Here is a 15,969-nt window from a genome sequence, read left to right on the forward strand (position 1 = left end):
CAGTGTGCCCCCACCCCTATCGCGGGGCAGGACACACAGCATTTGATCACCCCATTAACAGGCCCCGCTGCGGCAAGCTACGTGTGCGCACACCCCGGAGGTCTGGTCCTGGCTGGGGGGCCCCACCGGCTCACCCCTGCTGCTGGGACCCTCCTCTCCCCCTCCCCCTTGGAGCAAGGAGGCTTAGGGACAGCAGCCCCTTCTCCGAGGGCGTGGAGCCCGATTCCAAGGCCGACCCCCGTCTGAATGACCCAGAATCTGCCGTGTGGCCCCCACGCTGCGCCGCCTCGCACCTGTTTGGGCCGTTGCAGCAGTTCCTGCGCCACCGCGGTGGCAAAGATGGCTCTGTTGCTCCCGGGGCTGAGCTGCAGGGAGAGCGACAGGCCCGTCACCAGCTGGACCCCCAGGTCCGTGATGGTCACCTTCTCGTCCAGCACCGTGATGGTCTTCTCGGCCAGGATGGCGTCGGACAGCGGCGACAGGATCTGAAAGCAGAAACAGGTGCAGGGAAAGCGCCCGCCGCCGAGCGCGTCTGGCGGGGGGAGGGGGGGGGTGTCTCTGTCTCTCGCTCTCCCTCTCGCCCGCCGGGGACCGCCGTCTCCAGTCCCTCACGGCCCTTCCTGGACACGGCCCTTTCCTCCCTGCCCGCGGGGCCCTGGGGCGCGGCGGGCACCTGCCCCCCTCCCGGTCCTGCCGCTGACGGGGGGCGTGTGGGGCTTCATGGGCGGCCCTCGCAAGCAGAGTGCGCTCTGAAAGGGAGGTTTCCAGCTTTCCTGCACCCCGGGTTCCCACTGCTGTTTGGCAGCGTGGCGCCGAGCCCCAGTCCGGCCTCACCACACGCCTCACCCGCCCCACTGGCTCCCAGGTCAGCCGCCACCGTCCTGCTCCCACCCGTGCGCGCCTCACGCTGGAGCCTCCCTCGCCTTCAGGAGCCGCAGAGCACGCGGCTGCAGGCCACAGCTCGGCCAGCGCACGCGCCTCCGCGAATAGAACGATCGCTCTGAAATCCCAGCCGTGTTCTCGAATGGATCGAAATCTTCCATAACCCAACACCACGGTTCCCGTCAGGCTTCCTCACAGCGGCGACGCAGAGACCCCACGCTGGCCCGTGGGGTGATTAGCCCCGATCTAGAGTATCGCCCCCGCCGAGGGGGCAGCTGAGAAACAGGTTTGTCCCTGGACGGGAGGCGGGTGACCCAGCCCCGTGGCCTCCCGACAGCGTCTGGGGAACGGCCGCTTCCCCCCGGTCCTCGCAGCCAGCCCCCGGCCTGGGTCTCCCCGCAGCACATCCGGGATGCTCCCCTCGCCTGCGTGTCTGAGGTGGGGAGGGTGCAACGTCCCGGTGGCCAAGCGGTCAGTGAGGTGGACGCCAGTCAGGAGCCACCAGCCATGCCCACGATCTGATGGGCAGGCTCCGGGGAGCTCCCCTCCCGGCAGCACCACCACGGCTCTCGGCTACGCTGTACCCGAGCTTCGACCCCCACCCCCCGCAAGGGCCAGCCTCGGGGCGAGGCAGCTAGAGGGGACGGGCCCCAGGCTCTCGCTGCCCGTGACTGGCCGATGCCCATCAGTCGCCCCGCTCCCGGCGAGAGGCTGCTCTACGGGGGGGCTGGCCTACCTGGAGGGTGGTCATCCCCAGCTCCTGGCCAATCAGGACCTGGCCCCCTCGCAGCTTGGCGATCCGCGGCTCCTCCACCTGCATGAAGTCGCTCACCAGGTCCGTGATGTCCACCTGCCAGTCCGAGCCCAGCAGGTAGGCCAGGTGCCCCCCAGGCTCGGCCGCCTCGGCCACGAACTGGGCGAGCACGCGCACGAGGGCGTGCTGGTACTGCAGGGTGCAGCCCCGGCCGCGCGGCTCCCCGTCCTCCTCGTCCTCGCTGTCCCCGGCGGGCCTGTCCAAGGGACACTTTGGTTTAACAGGTGCTGAGACGGGCCGGGGCCGGGAGCATGGCCCAGACTGCAGGGGCACCCGCTGCCCGGCCGGTTGTACCAAGCGCATGCTCCCCACGGAGGCCAGCCAAGTGAGGGGACGCCATTCCCAAGACCAGGTGTTGGTGTGACCGCCTCTGCCGGGACCTCTGTCCTGCCCTCCTGGCCTGCCGGGTGGAGCCAGACGCCGTGTCTGGGAGGCCGTCCCAGGACACCACACACTCGCACGTGGGCCTGACAACGGCAACAGGTGCAAGGAGGACCCTGTGGCCTCTGTACAAGCTCAGGGGATGCCTCCCCATGAGTCCCCAGTGCACGTGGCAGCCCCACTAGCCACGGGCCCTGTGGCCCAGACCTGCTAAGTCACGCTGGACGGCTGAGCCATGCAAACAGACCGGCTCGCTTTCACCCCAGCAGGTTGGGGCAGAAGCCTTTGCATCATGTAGCCACAGACGCCAGATGGACCAGGTCTCCCAGCAGGTGCTAGTCACAGGGCGCTGGAGGCTGGACAGCCCCACAAGCCTGTGCCCACAGGGGAGCTGGTGCTCCGGGAGGGCCAGGCCATGCTCCCTGCACCACGCCCGCCACTGCCTGGGTGTGGTCCTGACAGGGCACGGGGCGTCGGGCCTCGCAGCTGTGACAGCATCTGGAGTGTGCTGCCCTCACAGCGCCGGCCATGCCGGGCACCACCGCCCACTCACCCCAGAAAGCTTGGCCTGTAAGAAGGGCCTCGTGGGCCCTCGGCCTTGCCTCCTGGCCACCAGAGGCAGGACCATGAAGCCGGCCCCGGCGGGGACACAGGCCCCCCTGCTCAGCTGAGAGACCCGTCCACTCGCCCCCGAGGCGTCCTGGAGCACAGCTGTCCCTGAGGTGCTGCCTGACCCCGGCGCGTCCACACAGGGGCCTTGGCTCTGCAGGCACGGTGCTGGGGCACAGCCACGGAGCCCCTCGGGCTCCCCGGCAATGCCTGGACGTGGGTGGGGCCGCAGAGGGGCCTCCCGGGTCAGGCCCGCTGGCGGAGGTTACAGGGATCAGGTCTCCTGTCCCTGGCTCTGACCCCCTGGTGCCGGCCGGCCTGCTCCTCCCACCCCATGGCGTGTCCCCCGCGGCCCGCGAGGACCCAGGAGCCAGACCGGGGCTTTGGCGGCCTCCCGGGAGAGGACGCACTCTGCGTGGAGGTGCAGGAGGGAAGGAGAGTGGGACCCGGGGGACAGGCTGAGGCGATGGGGCCCCCGACCGCCGCACCCACCTCTTGCTGGAGACGACCGGCACGCGCCAGCCCTTGACCTGGCTCAGCTCCGTGTCCGAGACGTCGATCTGCAGCGGCAGGCGCGGCGCCCACACGGTCAGCTCCAGCGGGCTGCGCAGGTGCTGGTAGGTGAAGTCCACCACCACGCCCACCTTGCCCTTCATCTCCTTCCCGTTGACAAACACGTAGTCGCAGCGGTCAGAGACCTGGGGGAGGCGGGGCGTGAGCGTCCATCCCCGAGGGGGCCGGCGGGACGGGGTGACCGCGGCCTGGAGAGCTCGCTGTGGACGCCGGCCCTGCTGGCCCCGCGGCAGACGGTGTGATGGCCACACGGGGTCCTGCCTGCCCCCGGCTCCTCTGCCCTTTGGGGCCCCGGGCACGAGCTGCACCTTCTCTGGGCTCCACCCTCAGGCGCTGAGCGGGTCCTGAGTCCCCGGGTGCCAGGCACACCCCGTCCCTTTGCTGGCCGACTCCCCACATCTCCTTGAGGAGGACAGACAGGATGCTGCTGCCTGGGGTCCCGGGCCGGCCCAGCTCAGCGTCCGCCCCTTCACTGCCTGCGGGCTCCTGAGGTGCCCCCGGACCCCCCCCCAGCCCCGCCCCTGTGGGCCTGGCGCCTCCCAGGGTGAGTCTCTGCCCCGCCCTCCCGGCACCTGCTCAGCAGCGCCTCGCCCCGTCCCACCCTGCCCTCTCCCCTCCCGGTCCCCCACACCAGCCGTCCACGTCGCCGGTTGGTTCGAGCCCCGAGGTTTGCGTGGCATTTCCCGTGTCCCAGGCGGCAGGACGTGCGTGTGCGCCATAGTGCCGCCTCCTTAGCACCCAGTCCGGTCAGCGCCGCCCCTGACATCCGCGAGCCGCTGGCGCCCACCCCCGCGCTGACCCCGCCCCGGCCCCCGGGCCCACTCTGCACTGGCCACACGCCCCAGGACTAACGCAGACACCGGGCGCTGAGCCCCCCGCTGCGGCGAGAGCTCCCGCCAGCGAGTCGTGTCCATCGCGACGGCTTCTAAAATCCACACGGCCCTGCCCGCGCGGTCTGCGCCCCGTGAGACGCTTCCTTCCCACTCGCGGATTCCCTCGGCAGGGAAGCGCCCGTGGGCACCGGCTCATGGCTTCACAGTCCAACAGAAGGAAGGAAGGTGACCCCCTCCGGGCCAGACCCCGCCCAGGAGGCCCCAGCCCCGGCGCCCCGCACCCCCAGGGAGCCCCGCTGAGCGCGGCTGTGTGGGTTCTCTTACTGGACGGCCACGCCAGCATTTATGTTGTATGATTTTTCCTTAAAAATACGGCCTCTGAGATAGTCCTAAATCCATCTTGGTAAATTCCAGCTTCTAATATTCAACAGTCTGGGAACGAAAGCCACACTTTGGCCGGTGATGGCTACATGGAAAATGGACCTGATTTTCTTAGAAAGGGCCGCATTTTGAAGATGGTGAAGCAGCTCTTGGGGCTGGAGGGGGGGGGATGGGGTGGGGGGCAGGGCGGGGCATGGGAGGTGCGGGGAGTGTGGGGGTGCAGGGCTGGTGGGCAGGGAGTGGGGGGTGTGGGGGCGCGGCAGGGTGGCCTCCCCAGCCATTTGCACGGGAGACCTCAGTGCCGGGAGGCGCCTGCACCAGCCCCAGGGCAGGCACCGAGGGCGCTCACCCCCGTTCATCCAGGGCCCACACAGCGCCAGACCCACCTGGTGCCCTGGGTCCTGGTGCCAGCGACACAGGGGCCCAGGGAGGTCGGCTGGCAGGTCACAGGTGTCCTGCCCGCGCCTACATTTCGAGGTCCACCCAGGCCTCATGAGGACAGGGCGTGGCAAAGGTCACAGCCAAGAAACGCCAAACGGACTTGCTGTGGCCACTGGCAGCAACGGGTCCTCGGAGCAGTGCCCTAGCAGGAAAGGGGTCAGGTCCGGGGGTGCAGGGGGTGGCTATCCTGGGCGCAGGGTGGCTCCCCTCCCTGCCTGCTGCCAGCGACGGCGCCGCAGACGCAGGTCACACGGCATCATGCGTGAGGCCCACACGCCTCACGTACGTTCGCGAATTTAGCAGAACACAGAAATACATTTTGGACAGTCAGGCCAGCTCCGTCGCCTCAACAGTGAAAGGCATTTATGATCCAACCCTGCGGTGCTAATGCCGCTCAGGAAAATCAGTGAATATTCCGAAAAAAGCAAAAGCCTGAAAGACTTTGGTATAAACCGGTGGGCTCTGGCGCTATGTTGTATCAGGCAGAGCCATACATTTTAATGGCTTCCTCTTCTTTGAAAAGGATATTTGAAGCCAACGCTTAGATTTTATGCTCTGCTATTTCTTCTAGAGAGAAAAGGGACGTCACATAAACAGACTCAGCTGCCCACCAGGAGCCCTGTGTTTGTGGCCCCATTCCCGGGGGTGGGCCCCCCGATTTTAAGAGGTGGTGAGCCCCGCCTGTGATGAGTATCGCGATGGCAAATAAGGACCCAGTTCTCTAGGAAAGGTTGTGTCCTCAGAGTGACAGCTCTGTCCCGGGCGGAGGCTGTGTGTCCTGGGGCCCCTGCGGGTGGCCCCTGGGGTGCAGGCCCAGCAGCTGACCGCTCCGGGGCATCACACAGGGTCACAGTCAGTGCCAGGGACAGAGGGACCCCCAGGGAGGCTGGGAGCGTGGGGAGGACAGGTTGGCTCTAAGGCTTTCCTGTCCCCCTTGAGCTGAACGCACCCCAGTCTGCACTCCCTTGATTAAGCTTTCGGGGTTTCCAATCACTCCTGTCCAAGGGTGCTTTCTCGTACCCCTCAGGGACTCTCAAAGAGCCTCCAGCTGCCACACAGCACCGCATTTCCCTCCCTGCCGAGCCCAACCCGACCCAACCCAAGCAGCCTGGAGCCGCCGGGCTGATCCCGTCACATGCCTGCGGTGGCTCTGGGGTGCAGACATGGCCAGTGCACGGTTTCCAGCAGGTTCGGGGGGTCCCCCCAGCCAGAACTGGGTGCTGAAGCACTTATAGGTGAGAGCAGATAGGCTGGACGCACAAGAAAATCAGCCGTTTCGGGCACATGAGCACCCCCACCCCCACCCAGGCTTTTGCTAAATATTGGGGCTTCGAAAAACGCTCTACCCTACCCCAGACGTGTGGGCAGGCTGATGGCAAGAGGGTACCGGCGCCCTCCAGAGCGGAGGGGCGGCTCCAGCCCCACCAGGGGCCTTACGAACCGGGGCAGCTGAGGGCCTGAAGGAAGGTGACCGGCCACGGAGAAACTGCTGCCTCCCCACACGGGCGTGTGTGTGTCCACAGGGCCCATGAGGCTGCTTGGCCTCCCAGACTCCGGGGTGTCCCCAGATTCGGGGCCTCAAGGCGCCTGCAGTCAGAGAACGCCAGCACCCCCGTGCCAGGCTGCGTCCCAAACACTGCGAGTCACTCCTGTGCCGGGGAACACGCTCAGCAGGACAGCCACGGCCAACGGACCAACAGAGCCAACCAAACCCACCCGGGCAAGGAGCCGCCTGCAACCCCGACGCTGGAACGCACCCGGCTCTACCTTCAGGATTATGGGGAGCCCGTTAGACCCAATAACTCATCCTAAGAATTAAGCCCCTGCCAAGAGTGCGCCGTCTCTGCTCTTGGAAACGTTACATGAAACAACCTAAATTAAAAGCAAGTATCTTCTTGATATTGTCAAACTTTTCAGGGACAAATGCCGAGCCGTTCCCGGGGCTTCACGGGAGTGACAGCAGGCCGAGCGCCCCCAGTCGAGGAAATCAAGCCGGCAAGAGCCATCGGCACCGAGCAATCATCCTCAATTTACAAACGACTGGAGTCGAAGCTTTGTGCTACTCCTCACTGTCGTTTTGTTTGCTGCAAGTGATTTAAAAAGCATTTTCAAAGAAAAGAAAAACAGGTACAGTCAATTGTTCCAAACAGAAAAGAATGTTCTTCCTTTAAATGCGTTTGCCAGGAACCTATTTGTAAAATAGCAGAAAAACAGGTATGGACGAACACACACGCTCAGCGCCGGCGGAACACGTCGGCGGTCACCCCCGACAGCCGCGGAGCCAGAGGACAGGCGGGCTCGGCCCTCGGGCCGTTAAGCTGAGGAACGCAGCCTGGGGGCCGCGGGGGACTCGAGGCCACAGATCGGGGCGCCCTTGCCACGGGGAGGTGGGCGTCGGGAGAAGCACCTTGCCCCGTCCCTGGTGGGGGCGAGACCCTGCATCCACTCCAGGGACCGGTGGTCCCCCACGACGGCTGCCCCCCGCGCCCCCCAGCTGTCCCCACGAAGCAGCCTCCTCTCCCCACCCCCGGAGGGGGCAGCGGCTAGAGGCGAGGGAAATGGCCGACGCGCTCCCCACACGGCCCGCGGCCTCTCCGCGCGGAGGCAGGATGGCGGCTGGCGCGGGGGGCGGCACCCGCGGGGCTCGGCTTGCCAAAACCGGCGCCTCAGAACCCCACACAATGTTGTAAGCCAAAGACACCTCAGTCCAAAATGAAAGCCTGAACCCGACTTGCGCGTCACCGCGGGGCGGGATTGGGGAGCTCCCTTCCTGGCCGGGCAGAGCGCGGGCTGCGCGTCTCTTAAGGAAATCGGATCTTGAATGCAAAGGGCAGTGTGAGGAAGTGGGAGCAGCCCACGCCCTGCCTTCGGGTTTCTAAGACCTGGGAGCCCCAGAGGCCCCCTCCACGGAGGAGGCCGTGGGCCGCGCGGCCACGGCTGCTGCCCGAGAAGTGTCTGTGGGAGGCTGGACGGCGCGAGCCCGCCAGAAGAAGGAACTCTTGGAAACAAGTCTTTTTCATCTGGTCACGTCTTCGGGGATTCCCAAGCAGCCCAGCTTTTAGCAAAAGGTGAAAAACGACAGCTATGTTCCCTGAGACACAATGACACGGGCCAAGAGAAGGAAGAGCAGGAAGTCTTTGAAAAGCGTTTGCTCTCTTGAAGAAAGGGACGGCGTGAGCTGTGGGGAAACGGCAGCTCCCTCGGCTGGCGAGGCCCCTCCAGGGGGAGACCCCGGCACCACCAACGCCTCCTCGCGGACGCCCGTTTAGGCCCCTCCCTGCGTCTCTGGCCCCCACACCAGGTGGCTCGGGCTGGGACCCGCACAGCGTCCAAGCAGCCTCCAAACACTCGCCCTGAGGCCTTGTCGCCGGGAGCCGCCCCGCAGTGCTTCCAACCCCGCCCAGGCCTGGCCACGAGCGGGCACCCCTGCCCCCCGCTGCCGAGTGGACTCACACAGGCCTGGCTCCCAGGTCTGGCCGCCTCGCAGGTCCCCGGCTCACCCTTTGGGCTCTCTGGCGTCCTCTGGCGCCGCCATCTTGCTGCCCCGCCGCCCTCGTATCCCTGGCCTCCCAGGCTCAGGTGCGCCTGCTCGCCCTCGCCCTCACCACGCTCCAGGTGCTGCCGCAGCCTCAGGACCGCAGGTGCTGGTCGTGAGGCTCCGGCCCGAGGGCGGGGAGACCTGACACTCCCATTACCCCACACCCCGCCTGCCCAGCGCTGGCAGGGCTGCCCTGTGGCTTCCCCGGCCCTCTGCCATGGAGATCCCAGGAGCGTCCACTTTGGCGGCCCCAGATGCCTCAGGGATAGCTGGACGGTCCGGCCCCTGGGGGTGGGGAGGGCTCCTGGCTCAGAACTGGTGGAGCTGGAGCCCCGCCCCGTTTGAATAAATAAGCCAGGTGGGGTCAGTTTGCTCCTCCAGACCTCCCCACCTCCCCGCCAGCTTGGGCCGACGACACCGGCCCGTGGGGCTGACCCCATGTCTTCTGGCAACGGGCCCGGCAGATGCGCTGGTCCGGAAGCCGGGCTCCTCGACCCAGACGGCATCTTCTTCAAGCTGGGGTTCTGAGGGGCCAGTGGGCAGCCTGGCCATCTGGTGGGCTGGCAGGGACAGCAGGCCCCTCCTCCCTCCACGTCTGTGATGCGCAGGTCAGGGTGGGGCCCCAGCACTGACATTTCTACTCAGTTCCCAGGCCATGCTGCTGCTGCTAATCTGGGGACCTCCTGCCTCCAGAAAGTGGGCTCCTCCTGGGCTTTTCATGCACAAAGCATCTTGAACGCAAGCATCGCGAGGCAGGCAGGAAACGTAAGTGGGGTGCGGGTGAGCATGAGGATGCTGTGGCTGCAGCAGAGCCAGCCTGGGCCCGGATGGGCTGCCGATGGGGCCTCTGGGCCCGGCTGGCTCTGAGCGCGTCCTCGGCTGTAACTCCCGCTATCGGCCAGCTTTCCTCGGCCGCCTCCGCGTGCTCTGACCGCGCCCTGAAAGATACACTCACTGCCCCTTGGAATGCGGGCACGATGCGGAGCTTCCCTCTGTGGTCCTGATCCACGTCTGAATGTCCTTCCAGGCGCCCGTCTCACGGAGGGGCCCCCGCCTCCCTCCCCCCGGCTCGCTCATCTCCACGCCATTGTCATGGTTTTGGCGGCTTTTCTAACCCTCTCCCCTGCACTGATTACATTGCTATTGTTGTTTACAAAAATACCCCTTAGCTGCTTTCTAAGCAAACCGTCTGCGGTGCCAGCTCGGATGGTTACGGCACGCTGCTGGCTCGTGGAACGAGGCTCGCCAGCGCGGCACTGGGAGGCCTGTCCACGCCGCCTGGGGGTGCCGGCCAGGCTACGGTCATGCCCGCGCTCCGGGAGCCGCTGGACCCCAGCCAGCCCCTAATTGGGTCCCTGGCGGGCTGGCGTTTTCGTGAATAATCATGAAGCCCCCAAGCCCCCAGACGGGAAGGAGGTCGGGGGAGCCTGCTCTGGCTTCAGTTCCCGGCCCAGGGCCCGGTGGCCCCAGCTGACCATGGTCCCACAGCGCGGGAGGGATTGATCCAGAGGGAATTGATTTGCTAAACAAACTGAACTGAGCCAAGACTCTAGTCCCAACCAGCTAATGTGAGCTGGTGCAGTCTGGGCTGAACCGATTCATCTTCTGAAGTTAAAGACTCGTTTGGAGCTGACCTTGGAGTTGCCCTTAAAGTTAAAACCCCCAGTGCTGCATCAGGAGTCGGGGAAGACCCAGGGGCTCATTTACACCAAGCTCAGAGGCGAGCAGAGCAGAGGACGCCCGGGCGACACATTCACAAAAACAGTGCTGAGGCTTCCAGGGCGAAGGGTTCTGTTGGCTGCCGGCAGCAGAGCAGGGTCCAGCGTCACAGAAAACAGAGTGTTTCCAGCTCCGAGGAACAGGAGACAACAAATCACACAGGAAAACACGCAAACAAGGCGTCGGGAGGCCAGCCCTTGCCTGGTGCACCTGGAAGCGAGTGTCCGTCCCGGGATCTCAACAACCATCATTTAGTGTTGGCTTCAGACTCCCTGGGGAGCGTTCCAGGGGTCCAGCCCACACCCACCCAGCATCCGTCCTCCCTCCCGCCCCCACCCACTTCCGCACCACTGAGCTTAAGCAGCTGCTCTGAGAAACGTGCACAGGGCGCTGAAACCACCCAGGGGCCCTGGAAATGTCTCCTGATTTCACGAGGGCACCTGCTCCTGACAGTGCACTGGGGGGTCTCTGTGCAGCCGAGGATGCTGGCCCGGGGGGGGGCCTACGCTGCCGCCCCAGCGCTCAGCCCCGAGGCCGGCGACCCGCAAAGCGCCAGATCCTCCCCGGAAGCCCCTGACACGGAAACCCCTGACGCTCGTGTCGGGAGCGGGCCCCGGGGACGTGGCCTCCGCAGGGGCTTAATTTGCTCCTCTACTGAGAGTGCAGAAGCCTCTGCAAATTGAAAATTCAGGCGAGCGAAAGGCTCCGTCTGCACCTGGAGCTCAGGCTGCTCAGCGCGAGGAGGGGGCTGCCGCTGCAGAAGCCCCCGCAGTGGGAGCCCCCCCACTGCCAGGCAGGCCCAGCCCGGGGCAGGGACCATGGGCAGGGACCATGGCTCCTCTACGCAGGCCGCGGCCCATGCCTCCACCTCCCCCCTTCCCGGCTCTCCTCCCGCAGTCCGTGTCTCCCAGGCGCCGGGCCTGCCACCTGGGGTCAGACGCGAGCACGTGACTTCAACTCCCTGAGCCTCGGGCTCCCACCTGTCACGGGAGCCACCAAACACGCGCGCTGAGGGAGGGGCGAGCGATGCCACACACGGCTCCCGAGAGCCCCGGGGCCAGGCGCCCTGGCATCCCAATGAGCTCATCCAAAACACCGAGGGCAAATCATTGCAAAAATGACAATTTCTGTTTATCAGAATTGATTTTGCACAATCCCGACTGTATGCTCGTGGCCATGACGCGCGCTGCAAAATTCATTATGCTAGAGCGAAACGTTTAGGACATTTCAGCGCAGTGTTTTACCTCCCACGGGAGGGGATGGCTTGAAAACAGGCGGCTTAAAAACAGCCGGCGTCCTTGCAAGCTTCCCGGAGAGGCTCCCCTGTGTGGCCGGGGGGTGGCCCGTCCCCCCACCTCGTGACGGCCCGGCGAGAGCGGAGCTCGCTGGTTGCTGGTGCACAAAGCTCGCCGCGCGCCCCCCATGCAACAGCTGGATGCTGTTTACCAATATGCCGCTTTACGTCTTCCCTATACTAATTTTCAAACTTATTCTGGTTCCTACGAAGAATATCCAGGAAATCACAGTTGGCTGCAGCAGACATATGTTATTCTAATAAGCATTAAAATAAATACACGCTAATTACCATATGAAGCAGCAACGCCGCTGCTGGTATTTACCCAAAGGCCACGGAAACACCAACACAAAAATAGGTGTGTGCCCCGTGTCCCCGCAGCGAGCCCCAGCCCCAGCGCCCGGCACGGACGCCGGAGAGAGGCGGCGAGGACCCGACACCCACGGGCCCCGCTCGGCCACTGAACAGACGAGACGTGCCTTTGGGGACAAAACGGGTGGATCTGAGGGGACGATGCCGCGGGACGCGGGGCAGGAAGGGACAGAGCGGCCGCGGCTGACCCGTCCGAGGACTGTCTGTCCCCGAAGGACACGGCCGCGACACAGGGTCATTCCCAGGCTCGGTGACGCCGGGACTGCTCCCCGGGGGGTGGGGATGGAGGGTGCTGGGGGCAGGCTGTGACCCTGGACGAGGGTGAAGGCGAGCGAGGCCCGTGCACAGTGCGGGATGCAGCTGTGCCCCTCGTTACACAGCCGTGCAAATGAGAGGCCAATTAGGAAAAGTAAAACTAAGCAATGTTTCTCTAAAGTAAAGTGAGCACAGACCCCCCATGTTCCCGCGTCTTATTCCCTCGACCTGGGACGTGAGCGCATGCGGACGAGACGCCTCCCACGACCACACCTGGGGCCTCCGTCCCCCGGCTTCCGTCGAAGCCCTGCCTGGGCTCAGAGCTCCTCGGGGACCTCATTAAACGGCAGGTCGCTGCTCAGCGGGGCCGCCCCAGAGTCCGAGCACAGAGCCGGCGCGGCTGCCGCTGCCCGCTCTCTCGGAAACCTCCCCTCGGTGGCTGCCGCGTGGGGCCGGGGGCTCGCCCCGACCGGGCACTGCGCCTACGGTCACCCACCGCCGCTGCCCTGCCGCCTGCGCCCCACGGTGGGTCTCCTGAGGTCTGGTGTGGTGGCGGCAAGGGGTCAGGCCAGCCAGGGCCCAGGTGCGGCCATGGACTCTGCGGCTCCGCTCCTGACGGGCCGCGCCGTCCACTCAGCCTCCTCCCGACCCTCGGTCCCTCCTCTCTGCCCAGCCCCCCCCTTGTTTTCAGGGATGACTCATCAGCGTCCCCTTTGGGGGGCTGCCCAGCTCCTCCTCTCTCTGCCCCAGCAATCTGCTGCAGCAAAGGGGGCTCCCCACACCCCCTGAGCCGGCACTCTCCATGGCCTGCATCTCCTCACTTGCAGATGGACCCCAAATGTCTGGGCTTGGGGTGCACACTGGCAGCCCCCAGGCCCCCGTACCCACGCTCCCTACAACTCAGCTTCCCACAGGGGCTGAGTCTGCTTCCTGCCTTGGATCTAGGCCTGGAGAGAAGCTTCCGCCGGAACAACCGGACGCTTCCGAGACGCCGCCCCTCCGTCCCCTCAGGCCCTCCAGGGCCCTCTCAACAAGCCCGCTGCCCGGAAGGCAGGATGCCCCAGCCCGTGCGGCTGCCAGGGAAGGCAGCTCAGCCAAGGCCCTGCGCCCCGCGGGCGCCGCTGCCAGAGCCTGCGGTGGTTGCTGCGGTGACGGCTCCCACCACATGTGGCAGGTGCAGGGAGATGGGCTCTGAGCCGGCAGGTCTCGCCAGCCGCCCGGCTTGCACACAAGGGTGGTGTCGTCCCCGGAGGGCACCTGGCGGCATCTGGATGCTCCCAGCCGTGCAGCGCAGGCAGCAATCCCGGCTCTGGGCACTGGGCAGAGACCAGGGCGCCCCCCGCCGCACCCGATACCTGAAGGGCCCAGCCCACCCTGCACACAAACCACCGTGGCCATGCGTACTGACGCCAGACGAGCAGCCCCGTCGTGGTGACACCTGTGCCCTGGGGACCACGGACCCCAGACGCCGCGCCCACACCCCTGCCGGAGCCCCACCCCCTCCTGTGACCAGGACCCCAAGACGTGTCACCCTGACTTATAGGGACCTGCCCCGGGACAGCTGCCGGCGGGTGAGGGAGAGGCTGCCGCTCCGGGCCCGGGGATGGGACGAGGGTGGGGACCGCGTCTCCAAGAGGCGCAGGTGGGAGGAGCTCGCCCCGGTGCCCTGGAGGCCGGCGTCTGCGTGACCCGCTGGGCCCGGGTCCTCAGACGGCCCTGACAGAGAGGGGGCCGGAGGAGGGGACTCCAGGGTCCCAGGGGCGACGGCCAGGGACACGGAGCTGTCACTGTCACCTTACGGGCCGGAAGGAGTCTCGGGAGCCCAGTCACCCAGCTCTGTCCGCCGGTGGCTGAAGGGCCACTGGGCCCCGTGACTGCCTCGCCCTGCAGGCACCTGTCCCGGGGCACAGGGGGGGTCTCAGCCGCCCCCGCTCCCTGCAGCTTCCCCTGGGCCTGCATCTGAGATCAGTGTGGAAGTCGATGGTGAGCTAAACCGCACGAAATATGACGACGGGTCTGCTCTTGAGCCAGGATTACTGACACTCTGTTATTTTGCTTGGCCACTTTGAGCCCGTCGCTGTGTTGCTATCACAGCTCCACGGTCCTGCCGTCCCCCGGGCTTTGCTCCCGCCAGAGGCAGCACTGGCTTCGGCTCTGGCCTCGCTCCGTGCCGGGCTGTGCCTGACATGGGCCTCGGTGTAGCCGGACACGCGTGTGCCCATGTGACTCACGCACCTGCTCTGAAATGACAGCCGAGGCCAGTCCACGCTACCGCCGTGTCTGCACCCACACGCAGCACACCCAGGTGGGGTCAGAGTGCCACGGGACAGGCCTGGGTGCCCAGGATCCAGCCTCGCTTTCCCCAGTGAAGGAACTGAGCATGGCTTATGCACATGCATGTAACACGCGTGTCACTCTGTAAACAGGACAGCCACTTGCGGTCAAAGAGACAGATCTCCTCTTTCCCTCTGTGGACAAACGCCGTATGTGGAATCCTGTGTTTAGGACAAACGCTGCACATCTTTCCATATGAACACAAACACGTACACCCACCTGCATAGCCGCGTGCTACATGGGTATGATACAGGTGGAGATATCGCCCACCTTCCTCCTCTGTGAAGGAAACTCTAGCTGTATATATTTGAAGTCACAGTTACGGAAAAAAGACACAGGACATAGGTGTTCACGTGTGTATCTGTTCACATATAAACACATGCGGCTGCGAGACGCCTCTCGTCCCCCGTTCCCCGGGACCCCGAGGCCGGGCCATCCAGCACTGAGCACGGACGCCTCGTGTGACCAGACATTCGGCAAACATGTGAGGGATGACGTATGTCTGCACGCGGCTCTCCCGTGGACCAGCTGCAAACGTTACAGTATGAATTTAACTTTGAATTTTACACCAGAGTCTCCATAATAGTCTCTGATTCTGGGTCTCGCACGCCTTTACCCTGTTCTGTAGACACACACATCAGATCTGCACTGCGGTGTTGGCTGCAGAGCTCCCGGGCCTCACCGTCGTGCGGGCAGGGCTTCCCCCCGCTCGCTGCCCTGGCCTGTGCGCTGCCTGGGCTGAGTCTCTGGACTCGCCCTTCCAGTGGGTTTTTTTTTTTAATTTATTTATTTATGCATACAAGAACTGGGGTGCAGGCCAGAGGTGCAGGGGGGAGCTGAGAGGACTCACTAGAGACAGAGTGGGGCACAGAAGAGGCCGATCTGCAGAAATCCACTGCTGAGGGGAGCAGCGGGGAGACAGGAGAGTCTGCTGCGCCATGTGGGCAGCTCCCTGGCCGGCGGGGATTGAACTTGTGCTGCAGAGGCTGCGGACAGCTTCACAGTGCTTCATAGTGCGTCTTAACCCCTTGTGCCACCAGGGAGCCCCCCCAGTGGGTTTGCTTGAGAAATGCTGCCTAGATGCTTGAGGATCCAAAGAGGGGCTCGATGAGCGAGGGGCTGGGGCCACACAGACACCCTTTTGTGACCTTCACTGTGACCTTCACTGTAACCTTGCCAGGGTCATTGGGAGGCCCTAAGCTTAGTTTTCATCTTGGTCATAAACCCTCACCGTACCTTCTAGCGCTTTCTTTCTCTTCAAGATCAAAGACGGTGTCCCCTCTGGGGGAAAGATCGCAGAAGCTTCTGTAACTCACCCTAAAATTACAATCAAGACTGTGTCAAGCGCTTATGAAACAGAAACTCTCTGTGCCAAGCCCTGAAAGTGAGTAACAAGACGCTCCCCTTTGGTTAAGCATAATCACTAATTTGGGGTTCTACCTGTACATTTTTGCCATCGATTTATCCCCTAATTAACTTCAACTCTGCAGAGGCAGGAGGCCGGGAACGCTGCTGGTTGGTCCTAATTATCCACCACGGCCCT

General features: G+C 64.7%; 1 protein-coding gene across 1 annotated transcript in view; it reads right to left on the reverse strand.

Moving 5' to 3' along the window:
• TMEM132D (transmembrane protein 132D) overlaps positions 1-15,969 on the reverse strand; it is a 202,006-nt gene that overhangs the window by 3,250 nt on the left and 182,787 nt on the right. Inside the window, exons 6-8 of the mRNA XM_037511328.2 lie at positions 3,179-3,384; positions 1,619-1,892; positions 294-485 (exon numbers count right to left, since the gene is read on the reverse strand). Coding sequence (XP_037367225.1) covers positions 294-485; positions 1,619-1,892; positions 3,179-3,384 — 672 coding nt within the window. The remainder of the gene's footprint in view (positions 1-293; positions 486-1,618; positions 1,893-3,178; positions 3,385-15,969) is intronic.

This window comes from Talpa occidentalis, unplaced genomic scaffold (genome assembly GCF_014898055.3).
Source record: "Talpa occidentalis isolate TD23 unplaced genomic scaffold, MPIMG_talOcc4v2.1 talOcc4.14, whole genome shotgun sequence".
NCBI classification, from domain to species: domain Eukaryota; kingdom Metazoa; phylum Chordata; class Mammalia; order Eulipotyphla; family Talpidae; genus Talpa; species Talpa occidentalis.